This window comes from Myxocyprinus asiaticus, chromosome 3, assembly GCF_019703515.2.
Source record: "Myxocyprinus asiaticus isolate MX2 ecotype Aquarium Trade chromosome 3, UBuf_Myxa_2, whole genome shotgun sequence".
NCBI lineage: Eukaryota > Metazoa > Chordata > Actinopteri > Cypriniformes > Catostomidae > Myxocyprinus > Myxocyprinus asiaticus.
The window spans coordinates 39,522,125-39,543,750 of NC_059346.1; the positions used below are offsets into that span (position 1 = coordinate 39,522,125).

Sequence of the window (21,626 nt, forward strand, 5' to 3'; positions counted from 1 at the left end):
AGAAAGTCAAACACATCGGGGATGGCATGAGGGTGAGTAAATAATGAGAGCATTTTCTTATTTGAGTGAACTTTCCCCTTCCCTTTAATTCATTTTTATTAGAAACATAATGCATAATAATATCACATAAATAAGTCTTATTTATTTCTGTGTGTTTGGTGATGCATGAAACCATTTAAATATGTAACTGTGATGGAAATTTTACCAAAATTATGGAAACGAATATAGGCTTACAGTGTTTTATGCACAATTTTATGGTTACAATAAATTACCAAATGTGAAGCTAACTTTTAAAATGTACCGTATCTGTGTCTAAGTATGATTAAGTGATTTAAATTATTAATTGATTTATTCGTTTTAACAAACAGATTGTATGCATATATTTTTAATAGAAAATATTTTAAGTGTTGAAGCACAAATTAAACGCTACAATAACTGATACAGTGTCTCCCTAAATGTGCATTAGGCCTATCTTGTTTTGTCAGGTAATATCTAAAGATGTGCTTCATGTGATAACAAATATTATAATTTAAAATGACTGTATCAACTTGACTGCATTAGCTAGTCATTTTTAAGGGTCAGATCATGAAAAGAAATAGCAACTGCACGCTTTTGACAGGAGGTCAGGAGAGCGAGACTCGCCAGCAGGTGGAGCCGTGTCATTCAGTCTCTGAGTTCTGCTGATCTTCTGCCAGAAGAGCGCTCAGTTTGAGCCTCAGATCGAGGGGTTAGATCAGTCTGACAGTCAGGAAAAGAAAGAGAAGCAGTAACCGAAAACGCCTGAATGCAATGGATACGGTGTTTTGCTGGGGACCAATGCTATGACAAAACGAGCACATTTTCTTTCGCTAAGACATCATCCCAAGTTGACACCTCGAAAAGAAATCTGAAGTAAGTTGTGGCTTGCCCAGCAGAGTTTCAGGGGCACGGAAACTGAAGCAGGATGTACCATGAAGACGGCGCAAACTCTCTCAGACCACGATATGGATGTAAGTAACGTCACTGAAACTAGTTTTTACGCAAACTTAAATGAATGCACCATGGTGCCATTGCGCTTGAATTCTTGCCAAGAAGAGTATGCAATTTGGCAAACATCTGTCGCCAATGATCAATGGATGGTTTGGGTGGTGGTTGGCCTTAAACAAATTAAATGAAGTGGTTTTGTGATATGCATTGTAATGCAATAACGGCTTTTCTCGATATCTAAAATGATATATAATCGCCTGCATATAATATATAACAGTGTATATAATTTAATATACATAATTAAAAATGGCAACTATCGGCCAATTAATCTGCCTGGTCAATATAAGTAGTTGTAATTACCTCTTTTATAAAACAGTTAAGTTGTTATTAATACTTCAAGGCAGTTTAAACTCATTTGCCTGTTACAGTATATTCTTGTCAAACCCACTTCATACTTTGCACCAACAAGCCATGATAAAATGTACAATACTATGAGACTACACACTCTAGATTCTTAATCACCATGATATGTTTTTAGCCCTGCTTTGTCCAGAACTGGATCTCTGCTCTTTCTCTGACCTATCCTTTTTGGCACTTATGTTGCCCCAGAAAGTTGCTTTTATATCCTTGGCATTAAATCTCATGCTGTGGCCTGTGCAAAGAGAAGCTCCATTAAGAGTTTTCTCCTGTTAAACATTACCTTTGCCCTTTGTAAAAGCACCTGACAGTCTGTACAGTTGAGATATTTGAGGAATTCTGTTTGCGCAGTTTATCTATGCGGATTTGATTAAACTCGCACATAGGTGCATGCTGATTAAGTATCATGAGAAGTCTTTAAATAAGACATTTTATACAATTTAAAACACAAAACACATTGAAAATGTGTTATTAATGAAACTGTGTTGTCATACTGTATTGTTGATATTTAGACTGGTGTAGAACTTTTAGGATGCTATTTGTGTAACACACATTTTATTCTTGAGCACCTTGCTGGTGCGAAACTGTTAGATTCAGATTAACTCTCAGACTAACACCATCAGATCAGTTTGGAGATTTACTTGCAAATGTTAACGACCCTTTTTTACAGTATAAAGTTTATTTAACTCATGTCAACACTGGCACAGAGATTGCATTCCAGCTAAACTGCTGACAAGGACGCTGGTGGTATATTTCAGCCGATTTTTTATAGGGTGTTTACATTGGGCCTTTTGTTATGGATTGCCTTTTGTATTCCCTTTTTCTGATGCTGTTTGAATACATCCCACAAATATGCTTTCAGTAAGTGAGACCAAAGTGTAAAGCTTCTTCTGAGAAGCTGATATGTGTTGTGCATCACAACATGTAACATCCTATGTTTACAATAGAATTAACATTGAATGTAAGTGTACAGAATATTACATAACTGTTGTGAAAGGAAGACTGAAAAAGAACAGCATTGCTTTGCACCTAATTATCATGTGATGTAGCTGAGACCCAAATTGATATTAAAGCAATTTCACACAAGCAAGAATGCTGTTTATCCAGCTATCAGCATGGCTGTGATTACCTAGTAGATTTTTCCTTTCACCCAGTTCACCCAAAAATTAATATTCTGTCATTTACTCACCCTCATGCCATCCCAGATGTGTATGATCTTGTTTCTTCTGCTGAACACAAACGAAGATTTTTGGAAGAATATTTCAGCTCTGTAGGTCCATACAATGCAACCGAATGGTGACCAGAACTTCAGACCAGAAGGTCCAAAAAGCATATAAAGGCAGCATAAAAGTAATCCATACGACTCCAGTGGTTAAATCTTCAGAAGCGATATGATAGATGTGGGGTGAGAAACAGATCAATATTTAACCCTTTCATACATGCCGTCACACATACATGTATGTGATGGTTAATAACTGGCACCCGCAGAGTAGTGTCACACATATGTGTTTCTGCAACAGCCAGTTACGTTACAAGCTGCCAGATTCAAATCAGCTTTTGTGCCGACACACAGAGATGCGCTGAACAAGCGCCTGTCATTCTTAGTTGCACAAGTATTGAATCATACAGTCTTTTCAAGCACATGGTAAGTTTATTTTATACTCATACATCCAAATGGTCACCAAACTACTACGATAAAAAGTTTACAGCTCATATACGCACAGTCAATACATCAACCGTGAGCATCCGATGCGTGCGGCCATGTTTGTTTACATTTGTGGTGATGAGATTGTCATTCGTTTCAAACAGTCTTTTCAAGCATATGGTACGTTTATTTTATGTAACAAACAGCCGTGCATGCAGCCGTCTTCTTATTAGATGGACATGCGGTTGTCATTCACACAAACACCAACTCTTAACAATGTTTTCAAGCATATGATACATTTGTTTTCTGAAACAGACAGCCAAACTATCACAGAAGCACCACGATAACAGTTTATAAACTTGTATACTCACAGTCAACATATAATCACCTGTGCACTGCACGCAGCCATCTGTTTACATTTGGTGATGATGCGTTTGACACACACACACACACACACACACACACTCACACACACTCACACACACACACACACACACACACACACAATGTCTGAATTTCAAACAGTGCACAGGCAAACTGTACTCCTTATGTTATTTGTCTATTTATTTTTATAGTTATATTTAAATGAAAGAAATAAAACAAATACTGTAGAGTAGACATACCCAGTTTTTTCGTATGTTTACCATGGTATCTACAGTGTTTTTTTTTGTTGTTGTTTTTTTTAATGACAAGAAATCAAGAATTCAACAAATGATTTGTCTACATTCCACCCCCCTCTACCGGCTGTGCAGTGTCGCGTGCAGAAATAAATCAATCTCAGGTGAGGGGAATTTAGACCCTACTCATAAAAAGGTTAAGACCTTTTTTTTTACTATAAGTCTACACTTTCAGTTTCACAGTCTTCTTTTGTTTTTGGCGATTTACATTCTTTGTGCATATCGCAGCCTACTGGTAGGGAAGGAGAATTTATAGTAAAAAAAGGACTTAAATATTGATCTGATTCTCACCCACACCTATCATAACACCCCTGAAGAATGGATTTAACCACTGGAATCCTGTGTATTACTATTATGTTGCCTTTATGTGCTTTTTGGACCTTCAAAGTTCTGGTCACCATTCACTTGCATTGTATGGACCTACATAACAGAGATATTCTTCTAAAAATCTTTATTTGTGTTCAGCAGAAGAAAGAAAGTCATACACATCAGGGATGGCTTGAGGTTGAGTAAATAATGTGAGAATTTTCATCTTTGGGTGAACTGTTCATTTAAGGTGTGCCTTTACCACCATTGTACCATAAGCATTTGTTGGTTGATTTGCTCTGTGGCACTGTTAAATCATTGCAAATCATTGCTCTGCTTGAGCATCCCAACTAGCCCGATACAGCAACACTGGTTCAACCAATGGTGTGAGTTTAAGGCAGGTCCGTCTGTTTATACAACCAATTGAAGACGGGGAGTTTTTAGGAAACCTGTTTGAAAACAATAATTATTTTTGCTTTTCTGTTTGGTAAAGCTAGTGGTACAGAAATGAAACACTTCAGCTTTAAGGGTGGTATGGTTTTTGGCACAATTTACCTCTATTGTTTTGCTGTTGCAACAGATTCTCATTTGAAGGCTACTGAATCTACCCTCTGATCTTTACACAAGTGCATTGCACCTCCGATCATTGCCTGTTGTCCCACTACTTTTAATATCTTAAATGATCAAATTGCACAGGCACTTTAATGATGAACCTATTTTGTTGCAATATTTTCAAAATATTGAGTTTATTGTGAGTGGGACAGATTAAGGCAATAAGGCTGAGCAAAAGATCTATGTAATAAAACCCCACAGAGGTTAACTGGCAAGCCTGAGCCTGTGCAATCAGGGTGAGAAATTTGCAGCGCTGTTTATCATTACAGAATTGAATCTCATTTGCTCGAACAAAGGCCAGCATGGGATCGTGTTTCAGCAAGCTTAATTATTACTAGATGAGTGAGGATTGTGAAAACAGTCGGTGGTTGGACACAGCCTTGTGCTGTGTCTGAACAAGGACCGTAACCACCATAAATATTAAGGGGATGGACACCATAGACATATAACCCCCACACCCACCCCCACCCAAAATTCAGATCAGTGATTGATCTAAATGAATTTTTCAATGGTTGATTATGAAATTGCTTCATTTGGTGCCCTCCAGTCCTGAATATGTGGTTACTCTATATCCCTGGTCTGATCTGATGTAAAAATGTCTCAGCTCCCGTAATTTCTTGTCACAGCATCACACGTTCTCTTTAAGTGGCACCTTTCCTATCTTGGATGTTTCTTTTTGACTGCACCACTCTTTGTACCCTGGTTTTGCCTTTTGCTTGTGTGAGAAATGGGTGTGACCTACCTTACCAAGAGTCAATATACTGTAAGTGTCATGTTTTACTATTTTATTGATGTTTCAACTGCAATCTGATCATAATATATTGAGGCCATGGAGATACTCCATTGTGAGCCTTGATGTCAGGATAAGTGCTTGTAAAAGCATATGACTTATAAAACTAAGTGATTTGCCACTACATCTTCTAGTAACCAATTCTAAGAATGAATTCTGGACACTGTGGTAAACTCAACCAATGTTTTATGCATTGGAGGAATATCTTAACTACCTTAGAATCATTTTATATGGGTTTTTCATGTTTGCCTTGTCATGGATGTGTTTATTTATTTACTGGGAGCTTTTGACACTGAAAAGGCTCTGGAAGCTCAGATACGTAGCTTTAGGAATAACTGTCAAATAATTATAATGCCTTAGCATGGAAAGCTACTTGCACTATTTTTATTAGGCATAAAAACAAATATATAATATAAACCAGAGGTGGTCTAAGATTTCAATCTTAGGGGGGCTCAGCCCCTAATGACACACTATAATAATTAATAATACTTCCTTACATTTATATAGCGCTTTTCTAGGCACTCAAAGCGCATTACATTGTATAGGGGGAATCTCCTCAACCACCACCAGTGTTCAGCATCCACCTGGAAGATGCGATGGCAGCCATAGTGCGCCAGATCGCCCACCACTCATTCAGGTTTTGTGCTGAGGAGCCGAGACAGGGTCCCGGCCATTTCAGTGGGTAGTACAGCGTTGTGGCAGGGGGGACACAACGTCTCGTTCCCTCCATCAGGGTTGTGTTGATGTAGTGACACTAGGGGTCCCTATATGAAACGCCACAACTAGCTGAACCGTGTTACGTGGACTACTGGTGCCGGTGCAAGCAAGCTGCTGCGTGCGTACTAGCAGGTGCACCGGTCTGCACGTAGCCTCCCCCAATGCCCCAAAAAACTTTGTATAGTTCCCCACATCCCTGGGGTGGTAGGTCCTATCTGAAATGGGAGGAGCTCTACAAACACGGCGATCGGGACAGAGAGGGCTCTGTCGAAGGGAGACGCAGGTCTGCCGACAGGGAGACCATACTGCGGAAAATACATCACAGGGGGTTACCGGAGTAACCGGCATCTGTGGAGCACCTACCTCAGTAAGGGCATATTAGCACACGTACTGGTTCCGGCTGTGAATTCCTCCGCTGAATTCGCGAGCCACAGGGCTAGGGAGGAAGGACATCCAGGGTTCACAGGTTCGTGAACTCGCATGGGAAAAGAAGCGCACATCTTTACCTCTTTGGAGGGGAAAGGCGCTATACGCAAGCAATACACCCGGCCAGCTGTCCGTATTCCCGAACTTACCTGTTTGTACCTAACAGAACACGGGACGAAACCAGCTAAACCCAGAGATTGTAAAATCTCGCGAAGGTATTGGGTGTCACCCAGCCCGCTGCCCTGCAGATGTCTGCTAGAGAGGTGCCATGGGCCAGTGCCCACAAGGATGCCAGACCCCTTGTGGAGTGTGCTCGTATTCCCAAAGGGGCAGGCATGGCCTGGGCCTGGTATGCCATAGCGATGGCATCCACGATCCAGTGGGCAAGCCTCTGTTTGGAGACAGCGTTCCCTTTCCGCTATCCGCCAAAGCAGACAAAGAGCTGCTCAGAGCGTCTAAAGCTCTGTGTGCGATCCAAGTAGATGCGCAAAGTACGCACCGGACCCAGCAACGACAGGGCTGGGTCTGCCTCCTCCTGCGGCAGCGCTTGCTGGTTCATCACCTGATCCCTGTAGGGGGTTGTGGGAACCTTGGGCACATAGCCCGGCCGGGGTCTCAGGATTACGTGAGAGTCACTGACAATGAACACTTGCAGGTCCCCGACCCTCTTGATGGAGGTGAGCGCAATCAGGAGGGCCGTCTTTAAGGAGAGGGCTTTCAACTCGACTGACTCTAGCGGCTCAAAGGGGGCTCCGCGAAGACCCAGGAGGACCACGGAGAGATCCCATGAGGGGAACAGGTGTGGCCTAGGAGGATTCAGCCTCCGGGCGCCTCTCAGTAGCCTGATGTTCAGGCCGTGCTTCCCTAAGGACTTACCGTCCACTGTATCGTGGTATTGTCCATCCGGACCAACACATGCTTGAAAGTACGCGTCCTTCAGGTCTACCGCCGTGAACCAATCTTGATGCCGGACACACGCTAAAATGTGCTTTGGCGTCAGCATCTTGAACGGGAGTCTGTGCAAGGCCCGGTTCAGAACTCACAGGTCCATGATTGGCCGCAACCCACCGCCTTTCTTCGGTACAATGAAGTAAGGGCTGTAAAACCCTTTCCTCATCTCGGCTGGAGGGACAGGCTCTATCGCGCCCTTGCGCAGAAGTGTGCTCGTATTCCCGAAGGGGCGGGCATGGCCTGGGCCTGGTATGCCATAGCGATGGCATCCACGATCCAGTGGGCAAGCCTCTGTTTGGAGACAGCGTTCCCTTTCCGCTGTCCACCAAAGCAGACAAAGAGCTGCTCAGAGCGTCTAAAGCTCTGCGTGTGATCCAAGTAGATGCGCAAAGTACTCACCGGACCCAGCAACGACAGGGCTGGGTCTGCCTACTCCTGGGGCAGCGAACCTTGTCCGCGTCCCTTATCTCGACCAGATTCAGCCACAGGTGGCGTTCCTGGACCACGAGGGTGGACATCGCCTGCCCAAGTGCTCGCGCCGTGACCTTCATTACCCGGAGGGCGAGGTCGGTCACAGAGCACAGCTTCTGCATCACATCAGGATCAGGACTACCCATGTGCAGTTCCTTTAGTGCCTTGGCCTGGTGTACTTGTAGGAGGGCCATGGCATGCAGGGCAGAGGTGGCCTGACCAGTGGCGCTGTAGGCTTTGGCCGTCAGAGATGACGTTGTCCTACAGGCCTTGGAAGGGAGTGCTGGGTGATCCTGCCAGGTGGCTGCGCTTTGCGGGCACAGGTGCACCGCAACCGCCTTATCCACCTGAGGGACCTCCATATACCCGTGGCCTGCCCCGCCATTGAGGGTAGTGAGAGCGGACGAGCTGGAAGGTCGGTTTCGGGCAGAAAAAGGTGCCCTCCACGACTTCGTCAGCTTGTTGTGCACTTCCGGGAAGAAAGGGACTGGGGGGGCGTGGCTGTGAGTGGTGCACTGAACCCAGGAACCAATCATCTAGCCGCGAGGGCTCAGGGGAAGGTTCCACTCCAATCCGACACACGTGGCGGCCCGGGCAAGCATGGTGGTCATCTCGCCATCAGCCACAGACTGGGCAGGCCGACCCGAAGGTGGCAGCCCTTTCGAGTGCTTGGCGTCTGACATCGCCAGTACGATCTCCGATGCAGCGATCGAGCACTCATCCTGCTCCAGAGCTCCGAAAGGGACACTAAGCTAGACGGGCAGGGGGCAGCTAGAGTGGCTTTCCCCCGGAAGAAGGAAAGCCGCGACCGCACCGTTGCCATGGTCATATTCTCGCAATGAGAACATGAACCATCCACGAACTCTGCCTCAGTGTGATTGCTGCCCAGACACGTGAGGCAGCGCCCGTGGCCGTCGGAAGCGGAGAGATCCAGGAATCGCACAAAGACGGAAAGGCATTTTTATAGAGAAAATATACTCTTTAGCAGGAATATACACTCTTTTAGCGCTGTCGAAGCGCCCAGGGGCGAAATCTGCACTCGTCGTGCAGAAGGAGAGAAAGCCGCTGGAAATGCGGCGTATATACAACAGCATACGCATCTTAAGAGGTGAATGGAACAGCAGAAGTATTCAGCTCGCTGATAGTACAACCGCTTGGCTCCGAAGAAAAATTTGAAAAGTGGTTGCGAGCCAGCTCTTTTTATACCCGTATGTCTGGGGGAGTGGCATGCATTGGCCTTTTCTCAAAGATCTGAGGTGTTCGGGGCTCTCAATAGCAACCCCTAGTGTCACTACATCGACACAACGTCGAGTGTGTGACAGAAGGGGAACACAGTATTAATGAAAGCAGAAATTAAACTCTTGCTTTAAATATTGCTTAAATATAAAGTTATTATTATTTATATATTATTATTATCATTGTTATTACTACTACATTGACTTATACAGATGTTTTTGACAACTTCTCACCTCCGGAAAAACAGTTAATTTAGCTAATGTGCTATTAAACCACAAAAGACTATGATTATTTAATTATATGAATATATAGTGTGCATGTGCTTGTGTGCTTTCAGTATACAGTGAATAAAGTGCTCTGCTCTTTGTCACTAATACACACACAGAGTGCATGTGATGTTAATGATGCGGTTGGTGTGTAAGCAGTGGCTTCTCACTTTCACTTACTGATGAGTAACGCAGCTCAGCAAGACCGTATTGGCTATTTGATTAATTAAATCTCAGCCTTTTGTGGTTTAATCATTACACTATGACTAATCATTATCACTATTTTAATTCTGATTAATTGTGCATATATACATTAATTTTATCCCAAATATACCAATTTATGCCGCGTTCTATAGTGAATTCATTTTTTATGACTGGATTCCGTGATTTCGTCTGTGTTTTCCGCAACATGGAAATCATAGGGCCCTATTTACCTCCCCCAAAAGTATAAACACTGAGCCACTCAGGCCTTATCAAAACATTGATGTTTATATACAGCTCCACCCATCCATTTCTAACTCAACCTATAGTGTGAGTTTAGGCGTGGCTACTTGTTCAGCCAGGGGAATATGAACATCCATGGCAGACGTGTACACAGGAAAATAATTTTAACTTTGGCAAAATTTGAAGACCTGCTAAAAGACACAGAGACTAAAACCAGAGTGAACATTGGCGTCGCATTTACAAGGTGGAGGACTTCGAAGGAATTTTTGGGGTTCTATGGAGATGCCAAACTTGCTGAGTTGTACAACAGGTAAACTACACTCAAGTTATTGCGACACAAGTTAGCTCATTATTGTTGAGCTCCAGATAAATTCGTAAGATACTCGGAATGTGTATCGTCACGTTTACTAGTTACCAAAAGAACAGAACCATCCTACCTCATTGATCCTCTGCACACCCAGCTGCCATTCAGTCAGGCGAAGGAATCAGAACCGATTCCTCTGCCACGCTCTCTATCCGGTATGTATATGTTATAGTGGTCTTGTTTATTACGCCGTTAAACGTTTATCACCTTTTATTTAGTATGGCCTATTTGTTCATAGGAAATCAGGCATGGTGAGTCTTAGGGTTGTTGGCAAAGGTTGTTTGAAAACATATTTTATTTTTGTAATTCCATTTGGTGCCACTATTAGTGCAGAAATTACATACTTCACCAGTGGCTTGTGCTATAGTCAGTCTTTACAGGCATGAAAAGCAACCAAAGCAGTCTCGCTTTTCAAACTAGAGCACATCGGCTTTGAGAGGGAGAGACATAAATGAATTGAGTATTGAGGTGAACGAGAATGATTCTTCACTAAAACAATTTGTTCAAAAAGACTATTCGTTTACGAACAAAACATCACTACTGCATGCAGTGTAGAAAGTGTGCAGCTGATGTTGCATCAAGAAAATTAATGGACCATGTGAAATTTTAGCAGCAACACTCATAATTTAGCAGCGGTGGTGCGCACGTCTCACAAAATGAGACGTTAGGAAAAATGTTAGGAACAGAATGCCTCAGTCACCATTCACTGCCATTTATTCTTTTTTCCTTACAATGAAAGCAAATGGTGTCTGAGATTGAACATTCTGCCTATTATATCTTTTTGTGTTCCACGGAAGAAAGAGAGTCATTCTGGTTTGAAACAACATGAGGGTGAGTATGATGACAGCATTTTAAATTTTGTAATTATGTTGAATAGACATTGTCCCAGACCTTGACTATTCAGAGGTCATATCCACCCATTGTTTCTCTTTGTGACACAGATGATGGTCTAAAAATCAAAAAACAAATATGTAAACAATTTTTAAAAATATGTATTGTAGTGAGATTATGAGAGGAAGGAAAGTCAGTGGCATTTCCTTTAGAGTAGTTTATCAAATCCGTTAGTTTGTCCCACTTAGCTACATTGACTGAGGACTAAATATTGAGAAAAGCTTAAGCAGTGTGTGCATGGGATGTGGTCAGCTGTACTTAACCAGAAATAAAGAGAATGGGTTGGACTAAGCTGTGTTGTGAAGATGGAAAGGGAATGTAGTAATAGTCATGTAAAGGCCAGCTTTTGGCAGCCACAAATATTTTCATAATGTGAAAGTACTGACAGCTGACATTAGCTAGATGTACTAGCTAGCTAGGGTGTTGCCCCTCAATGTTTTCATGATCCACTGACAGTGATGAAAGAGACACTGATTTGTGCATGTAGTGGTTGACACTACACATGTGTACGATGTGTGAATTACACAAGCATACACACATTCATTGTTGTGTCTTGGTGGAACATAGAGTGGTTTAGGTGTGGTGTGTTTCTAATTCAATTCTTTCCTTCATCTCAAATTGCTCAAGCAATTTTTCCAGTCAATGCTGCTAAAAGCTAGTTCTAGTGGGATTTCAAATTAGCATCTGTCTGAGGCTACATCTATACTAATATGTTTTCGGTTGAAAACTCTGTTTTACCCAGGAAACGTTAACGATCCACACACAGTATTTTCAGAACACTTCTCATCCAGTGGTGATTTCTCAGGGCCAGCAAAGCCTTCTCTGCTGGCCTAACATGCCAAATAAATAAATATTTTTCATCCTTTCATTCTCAATCACCTTTTTGCCTATGTATTTTTAATCACTTTCCACTCTTAATTAATCTACAATCAAATAGAGAAAAATGAAAAGTTTATCCAGTCAGAATTTATTCCTTATTCCAAAGTGTGACAGCTGTTTCACAAATCACATGCCCAAAGCCGAAGCAGCGTGTGAGTTTGAGCTCCACCCCCTCAGGCCTTCAGAATTTCTTCAGAGTCCCTCAACAGTGCAAATGAATGGGCAACTAAAGTCAGATTGTCAGATTCATGAGCCAATCAGATTGATTTATTTGTTCTTGGTGGGTGTGATCTTTAGGCTATGTCCCAGTTGAGGCCTTCTAGCTGGCCTTGAGTGATGCAATCATGCTTTAAGTGATGTTCGTAATTTAAAGTGAAGAGTGCGAGATCTGTCTGACGAGTCGGCTGTCATCACTGCTGGTACTGCCGTTGAGAAAGAGATCCTTATGGATTTACAAACACGAGATGTTCTGCATGACCGTGCGATTGCGATTAAATGAGTTCCTTTCCACATTACATGATATTAAAGCTTGTTTAACAAACGCCTGCAGAAACAGGTGTATAAAACATGGTAAATTATAATCTCTTTTGATAATCGTACACCTGAAGCACAAATGCTAGCGCTGCAGCATTGTTTATCAGTTGGGTTCTCTGATTATTTATCTCTAATGAGAGTCAAACCCCTGCTAAGCTAACGGGAGCATTGCAGTTTTGTTTCCTTAAACGTCGTCTTCCGCATATCAGGGAATAGAATGCATTTATGGTCGGAGATATCAAGTAGGAATATCCCACATCCAACTTGAATGGAACGCAGCATAACCGTGTACCCTGAAGAAATGAAATTTATTGCAAGCAACTTTTAAATCACAAATATTATTAGATAGATTTTCCAGGTATTATAGACCTCCTTGGTAGATTCATATGAAAAATTATGATTTTTGAATGTCTGTTCGGGAGACGTTAATTTCACAAAACAGTCATGCTGCAGTTAAAATTAGGTTTGCTTGAGCATTAAGTGTCATTTCAAGTTCTGGCTTTCGTGCGTGGACGTGTTTTTAAAATGTCAATTGGTATTAATAGTTAGCTGCGACATAATATATGATGCCCAAAGGCATAGGGTGTCTTATTCATTGTGAAACTGTGTTTTCTTAATGGCATGAATCACACTGAAGGCCTAGACTTAAAATGCGCGGCCCGCCACAGATCACTGGTTTACATTGGGCACATACAGGCCATGCAAAACAGGAAGTGTAACCCGACCGTACTTAATTCAGCAACAGAGATGCAAGGAAACCCTGCTAGCTAGTTAAATTTGGCTAACACAAAGTCTAAACGATCTGTTATTGTTTTGTTTGGAACAATGACGAGGTAGTAACATGACCTTATAAATTAGGAAACGGGATGTTATCATGTAATCAGTGAGAACCAATCACAGTATGCCAACATCATCATTTTCCAAAGTATTTGGTACTAGTGAGCCTTTTCAAAAATCTCTGTTTTCGGTGGAGGAATCACTGTTCCAGTGTGGATGAGAGGCGTAAACGTAGCAAATTCAATGCATTTTGAACCCAAAATGTACTAGTGTGGACATGGCCTAAAACACACCGTCACAAAGACTACTACAGAGTGAAAAAAGAATAATTAACAGAATGGAACTTGGGCATGAATACCTGAGTACTGGAAAGTGACAGCAATGATCAATCATGAAATAACAATGATTCTGTGACTTTTTAATAACAATAATTTTGTTGACTTTATTGCGCAATGTTTTTGTTTTACTTCAAAACAAATAAGATCAAAAACCAGTAACAATATTATGCAGACGTGCTGAAAAGGGCCTCATTTTTCATTTTGTGAAACATGCAATCGTGATGGTACTTTGAAAATAGACAAAGTGTTTATTTTTTTTCAAAAATAGGTTGAGAGAGCATATGGAATGAATGGAACAGAATGTAGTACTTCAAACAGATTTTTGAAAAACCCCCCCGTCTTCCATTGGTTGTACAAACAGATACAGTAGTCCGACCCCAAACTTACACTGTTGGTTGAGTCAATGTTGATGAGTTGGGCTGGACGAGCCGCTCAAACAAAGGAATATTTTGATAGCACCACAGAGCCACAATTTTACACTTTTAGGTGAAATCCACCTACAAATGTCTTACTTAGTTTCATGCAGTTTATTCTGCATATTAATCTGGGATATGAAAAAGAACATGAAAAAATACACACATCAGCTTTAAAAGTTAAACTAATTTTAACTTGGCACGCTGTGCCTAAAAACGTAGTGTAGTCAAAATAACTGAAATTCCCATCCCTATTATACGCATCATCAAATTCATGAAATGGCTTTTACCGTAGTTTTGTAACTAGAGAGTCCAGTGGTTATATTGTTGGCTGTGGTACAGTTTGCTGATTAACCTGTGGGGAGGAAAATGTCACGCTCAGCATTCTAATGTGTTATTCTACCAGTATGGAAAAACTCTATTCTGTCTATTGGGTGCTGCATTCTCCAACCATTATTTTCCTTTGTTTATCCTACAGCCATTGTGGATGATGAGAGGCTCTCGGCAGAAGAAATGGATGAAAGGAGAAGACAGAATATAGCATATGAATACCTTTGTCACCTAGAAGAAGCCAAACAGTAAGTAAAACTTGCCAACATTTTTTTTGTCATACTGCAGATGAATATCCAACCATGGTCATGGGACATAATAAACTTTTTAGATTCAACACTGTGGTCATGGACTTGCGTGATTATTACATGATTATTACATGAAGGAATGCTTTCTAGCTTTCGGCTTGTGCTCATAGTTTGATAGCAAATGAGTAAGGTGGAATACTGTAGCCTATTTGTGATCAGTCAGTATTGCTTTAAGCAGCAGCTGCACAAAAGTTGCATTAGGTTTCCATCCAATAAAAAAAAAAATGCAGGCTATGTACACTGTTAAAAATTATGCTGTAGTCAGAGCAGTGACAGAGGGTAGTGCGTTTCTTACGAACAGTGTTGGGTAACATTACTTTGAAAAGTAACTCGTTAGAATATTGCATTACTCCTTAAAAAAGTAACTTAATTAAAAAGTTACTTTTTATATAAAGTATATCGTTATGTTACTTTTGCTTTATTTTTGCGTTACTTTTTTCTCACAGCCACGCTCTCTTCTGTTTGCCATGTACTGCATACAAGCGATATTACAGGTCATGCTAGCTACTGTATAACACTCATGTCAAAACAACATAGTAAACAAACCGATATTTAGAAAGTAGGCCTTCACATCATATTTATGATAAAGACTCAATAACAGGAATATGCAAGATCTGTTTTTCCTTCGACATAGCAGCCAACAAGAATAATGAAGTATAACCACTAGTAGTTTAAGTCTTACCTAAAGCAGCAAAGTCTAGCACTAGAATCTGCATCATATGTCACCATATGCGGTGCCCATCGACAATGCCAGAGACAACTTGAGATGTTTTTCAGAAGTCAGGATAAAATTCAGTGGGTAATGCCAACCTAACATATTCAAAGAATAAGTCTGATTAATAAATTAATATTTTTCTCTTAAGTCATCTCAGTGCACGCTTGTTTTGAGTTGATCCACTGTGCGTACAGATGCCACTTGTGGATCGCATACAACTGCAAACGCACATGATGATACAACTTAAATGGAATAGTTTTTACTGCTACCAAAATGTCATACATACGATATGTTTCACAAATCACATTACTTGTTTATTATAAAACAAAATTGTAGAATATTTTAAGAAATTAAGACATTTTCTCTGCGTACACAATCAATGTAGAATGTTGCTCAGAGCCACTGATGCAGAGTCAGTTTTTCTCATCCCATTCTCAAAGTTACAGGGAGCTGTAACACGGAGCATTTCGTCAGTGAATTGCGCAAGTATTTCACCCTTTGCATCATGCCGTGGCCAGTGCAAGACTAGTCTCATAATCCCTCTGCCTAAACGCATTTACTGATTTTTTTAATGCAGTGTGTATTAACATATGGATCAATCGCATGTCACTGAACCGAGTGTTGAAAGTTAACTGCTTTAACACAGAGCAGTTTGGATGCAAACGGATCCTAGAGAAGTAGTTACAGGCAGCTTTAAAACAAAGAAATCATTCCAAGTTGTATGTATCTGTAAAATCATGCCGTGTCCACAGGAAGACTTCTCCCGGCTAATGCCTGTGCTATATTATACCAAGAAAATGTGTTAACACACTTTTAAATGCAGACTGCATGAATCGTGAGAATCATAGTTTCACTTACCTGAATGTTCATTTTTTTTTTTTATCAAATGTTCATGTTCATCAAATGTCATGTTTTTTTTTATTTTCTCCCCTATTCAATTTGGAATTCCCAGTGTGCTCTAAGTCCTCCTGGTGGCGTAGTGACTCGCCTCAATCCAGGTGGCGGAGGACAAATCTCAGTTGCCTCCGCGTCTGAGACTTGTCGATCCGCGCATCTTATCAAGTGGCTTGTTGAGCGCGTTACCGCGGAGACCTAGCGCGTGTGGAGGCTCACGCTATTCTCCGCGGCATCCACGCACAACTCACCACGTGCCCCACCGAGAGCGAGAACCACATTATAGCGACCACGAGGAGGTTAACCCAACATGACTCTACCCACCCTAGCAACCGGGCCAATTGGTTGCTTAGGAAGCCTGTCTGGAGTCACTCAGCAAGCCCTGAATTCAAACTTGCGACTCCAGGTGTGGTAGTCAGCGTCTTTACTTGCTGAGCTACCCAGGCCCCCCTGAATGTTACATTTTTGACAAAATGTTGCCTTTTGAGGACACATTTTGCTGTGATTGTCATGACAATGGAAAAGTTTATGACGGCTGCTCACGTAAGCTCCAGTGCACAAAAAAATCAACTGTTGCAAATGATGAGTACAACTGGATTCCACTGAAATGTTAAGATTTACATTCCTTTACCAGCAATATTTTGCAGTTTTTAAAACATAAATCTCAGGGTGGGCTAATAGAAGACTTGTTTTGCTCTGCCCATCGCTGATAAGCATGGCTCACACTCTCTAGAACTACAATAACCATCATGCGCACACTACAATGCCCATCATGCACTACGTCTCCTCCCTAAAGTTTGCACACTTTTTTTATCACAATACAGGGAAAGAGGTGTTCAAAAGCAACGCGTTACTTATTTAAAAAGTAACTCTGATATTATGGTCTAAAATATAAAAATATGACGTTACTTTTCTCGTTACTCAAAAATGTGACGTACGTCACTTATAACGCATTACCCCCAACACTGCTTATGAAATGTAAAGAGCTATTGTGCTCATGGGGACCTGGGTTAGAATCTGGCCTGGGTCATGTCCCAATGCTGTTCCCACCATCTCTCCCTCAACTTCCCTGTCTAATAAAGGCAACAAGTGCTGCTAAAGTACAGTATATTAGCATTGATAGCATTTCAAGGTACCGTTAGCCTACAACTCTTCTTAACTGTATTTCAGTTGTGTAATAACAGTATTAAAGTCTACCACTATGACTTCACAGTAAACAAGAACATAAAATCATTGCGACGTAACAGCATTGTGCTGTAGAATCACAACACAGTCCAGACTTGAACCCATGGGGAGGTTATGGCTCAAGAACATGTGCTTTACCAATGTGCCACAGCTCTGACATTCTTTTGTTTTTCACCAAAAAAAAAAAAAAAAAAAAAAACCTTTTACCATTTAAATTTTCCCAATACGCTGGGCAATCACTACTATTCACTACCAAAATGAACTTGATTTCAATCTCCAAGAAAGCACCACTTATGGCAGCAATCAACTGTATTTGGAAAAGTAGTTTTGCTATAGATTTACAACAGATTTTATGCTTTGGTAATGAACCAGGCATATTGTGTACATGGCCTGTATATTTCCAGTTGTGAGGTTTGGGACTCATTTTGTCATTAAGGCACACAGAAAAGTTAAATGCATCAGCGGCCATTTCGATCTCTGGGAATTTGACCCACATCTGATGAAAGCAAACAAGAATGTGAGGGAGTAATACAGCATGCATTGTTCTGAGATGAGCCGTTTAGAGCTTTGTTCTTCTCAATGTACCAGTTCTAAAATCTAGGGAGTTCTTCAGATTATTATAAACTGTAAAAATGGAGAAAAGTTTAATTTTCACATTAATTAGTTAATCAGTTGTTACATATATTACTTTCCTTGCTGAGTAATCATGGCCGTGACTTTGTTTTTAAAGCCTTTGTTCTGGGAATCCTGTCTTGTTGGATCAGGATTATAATGCTGGCCACTAATCTGCTTGTTAACAAGGGAGTAACATGTCATCCCTGTGTTCCACTTACTTCAGGAGTCACAGGTAGAGGTCTGACCCCTGCTGCTGTCAAAACTGCAATCAAAACTGTCAATTAGTGTGGTTTTTTTAGTACAGGATATTTTTTAAGTCTTAATAAAGAGCTGGCTACCCAAGCCACCAAAATAAGTGGAACATGCAAAACATGTGATGTTAATAGCTTTGATATTCCCAGACCTGATTATATCTGGCAAGTTTTACTTCCTCTAATGTATTACTAAATGCAAGATATGTCAAAATTACATTTTAAAGGCAAACTGAGTATTTAGCTAAATTTATGAGCCTCTGTCCTTCATACAGTCCATATGGAATTACTATACAATATATTCCAAGTTCTCTTAAGCCATGTAATGACTTTGTGTGAGGATCAGATGGTTTGTATTCCACAGAAGAAAGAAAGTCATATGGTTTTGGAACAGTCTGTTATGCTGTGTTTTTATACAGTACATTGTTGTGCATTGTTTCTCTTAATTATATACAAATTATAGATCTAATGGAATCCTTTTGCAACCTGTCAGCTGACAAGCATGCCTCATGCACCCCCCCAGCCTTCCCATTCCAGTACTGTGACTGGGAGACTTTGCACCCGCGGACTTAAGCAAACAGAGCATGTTATTTTGGATAGAGGAACCCAGTTGTGAAACTTTTTCCATCTCTAATTTTGTCATTGTGTGATGTCCTAAACCTCAGTTATTAATAGTCACAGTGTTTGTTTGTTTTCATTTTTTGTTTAGATGGTAATTAGGCTCCATGTGACCAATGATTTCTTTTTAGACACTTATATTTCTCACTTCCCAGAGTCAAATTCAGAGCCTGTACTTTAGTACTCCAGTAACATCTTTTCCACTCACAACTTTCCAGGTAGTACTGTCACTACTTGCCAAGTCTGGAAAATGGGACACCATCCTGCTTTAGCTACATAAAAATAAGGCAAATTCAGAGCTAATATCATGATTCATTTCATAGAGTGTACACCATTATAAGAAGCTATACTGTCAGCTGTCAGCCCTATCACCCACTCATTAGTCAGTACACAGACCCTGGGCATTTTTAGCAAAGTTAGACATTCAGTTCAGTAACATATCAGACAGGTACATGCAGAGAGATAAACAGGTGAAAAGTCATAAGAGGGCAATGACCTCCGTGCCTCAGGATTGCAGTCATATTCATCCTTTAGAACTGAATTCTTTGGGCCAGCAGTCAAGTCATTTCACCAAACCAAGGGGATATTTTTGGTGCAATTCAATGCTTTCTTTCTTCTCCAGCTGAACCAATAATATCCCACAGTGTGTTCTTGTTTTGCAGTTTAGCTGTCATCTGTGCCTCAGAAGCATTCACCTCAAGGCCTGATCCCATGAAATCGCTTGACAAGTGCAATTTTCTGCCCTGTGTTGACGTATTTCCTATTGAAACAGGAAGTTAGGGTTGTACATATTGAAGAGTTTTGTAAACAACCAATAGATTTTAGTTGTTTCAAAGCCATGAACCATGATTTGCTACTTCCTGGTCGGTTGCAGAGGGAGGGACATTCTTATTCCAGAGAGCATCTGATAGAAATGCACTGAAATAGCACCAGTTGAAGTAACATTAAACGTTTCCCAAAGCCTAAGTGCGAGGTTGACTAATTGAAAGAACTAGTCTCCATAGGTTGCGTATTCATTGCAATGTGCATTTAATCTCTCAAATGCATCCACTTCCACCGCACAAAGGCTGATGCTAATGAACATCAGTTGTACCTAATCAGAAATATTTACTCATGATTTTGAAATGCTGTCTGAAATGCTGCAAACACAGACAAGTGGAGTGATTTAAACAGGCTTAATGCTGTCATACATATACTGTATCAGCACACTTGGAAGGGTGCTTGTCCAAGCAAATTGGAGGACCAGATTGAACTGTTGTATTATTCAGATTTTTGTATGGACAGTAGGTAAAACCATTCAAACATCTTTTTTCAGAGCAGTTTGTTATGACTAACATGGTGTGTCTGGAACACAGCTTTGAATATTTCTTTCAGCTCTGTTTGAAATTGAGTTTGAACCCCTGCAACCCAACAATCACAGGAAAGAGTTGCCTCAGAGCAGTAAACAGCCAGGTCTCTTATAGACAGTGTAACAGTCGGCTGCATTGTTGGTCGAGAGCAGCGGAAACAGGGAGAGGTGTCTATAGCAGCCACATATCCTGATACAGTGATACTTAGTTATTTCCATCCTTAAAGGTGCACAAAGCACATTCTGTTTTACATCTAAAGAAAAAAATATAAATTGACAAATATGTTTAAAGACAGCAAAGGGGTCTAGAAAAACCCTAAAAAAAGCCAAAAGCCATAGAAATACCCTCTTAATGTTGGCTGCCATGTTGAGATCACATGACCACCTAGTTATAGAGAACAATTATTTATTATTTGACTGAATAAATTACATTTTTCTGTTATTCTACTGTGCATGAACATGACATTCTCATAATATACTATATTGAAACTATCTATCATAATTTGGGTTAGATATCAATCACTGAATTGAGACACAATCTCATTTACTGTACTGTAGTGATGTAATACAGAGACCCTCTAGCTCTAGCAGCTCAGTTTGTATTGACAGAGAGCAGGTTTTTGTGGGAGGCTGGGGAATTGCTGACACATGTCTGGGCACAATGTTTTCCTTGTCATCGTAATTTCTTCTATGTTTTCTTTAATTAAATCAACTTAAAAAGCTTAATGGGCGTTTAAGGAAAGTAGACATTTGGCCCATGTGAAAGTAAGCATCAAATAGCAAACAATGTTTCCATGATCAGAAATATTGTGGTGTAGCCCATTAAGAGCATAATAAAAGCCAGAAGGTTGTGCTGCACCATAGAATGAATTAGGCCTAGTGAGAATGCGTGTGACCTCACCTTTGACCCAAAATGTTTTTCAACTTTAGGATATACATTTGGTTGTCTAGGAAACTCAATTCAGCTGACCAATTCAAGAGTCACATAGCAAATTATTAACCAAAGGCTTGCAAACAGCAGCATAGGATTGGCATTTTAACAGATTCACTTCTCAATCTTCAAATCTGCATATGTCAATGTTTTGCAGTCTACTAGCTTAATCTTACGTTCTGGGACTCTGTACCGGGTGGGGGACGCTTGTCGTAAGTGGTACCATTTGAAAGCTTAGAACCTCTATATTTCACCGATGTCCATCACTTTTGCATGTATTTTAATATAAAGTAACATATTAAGGCTTAAAT

General features: G+C 40.8%; 1 protein-coding gene across 2 annotated transcripts in view; it reads left to right on the forward strand.

Annotated features, from left to right (window-relative positions):
* The first annotated feature begins 708 nt into the window (after positions 1-708).
* The window catches only part of LOC127421133 (ras GTPase-activating-like protein IQGAP1), a 76,524-nt gene continuing 55,606 nt past the window's right edge, over positions 709-21,626 (forward strand). For both annotated transcript variants that reach the window (XM_051663928.1, XM_051663935.1), the window contains exons 1-2: positions 709-989; positions 14,599-14,698. In XM_051663928.1, the coding sequence (XP_051519888.1) occupies positions 944-989; positions 14,599-14,698 (146 nt within the window). In that variant the 5' untranslated portion in view covers positions 709-943. The remainder of the gene's footprint in view (positions 990-14,598; positions 14,699-21,626) is intronic.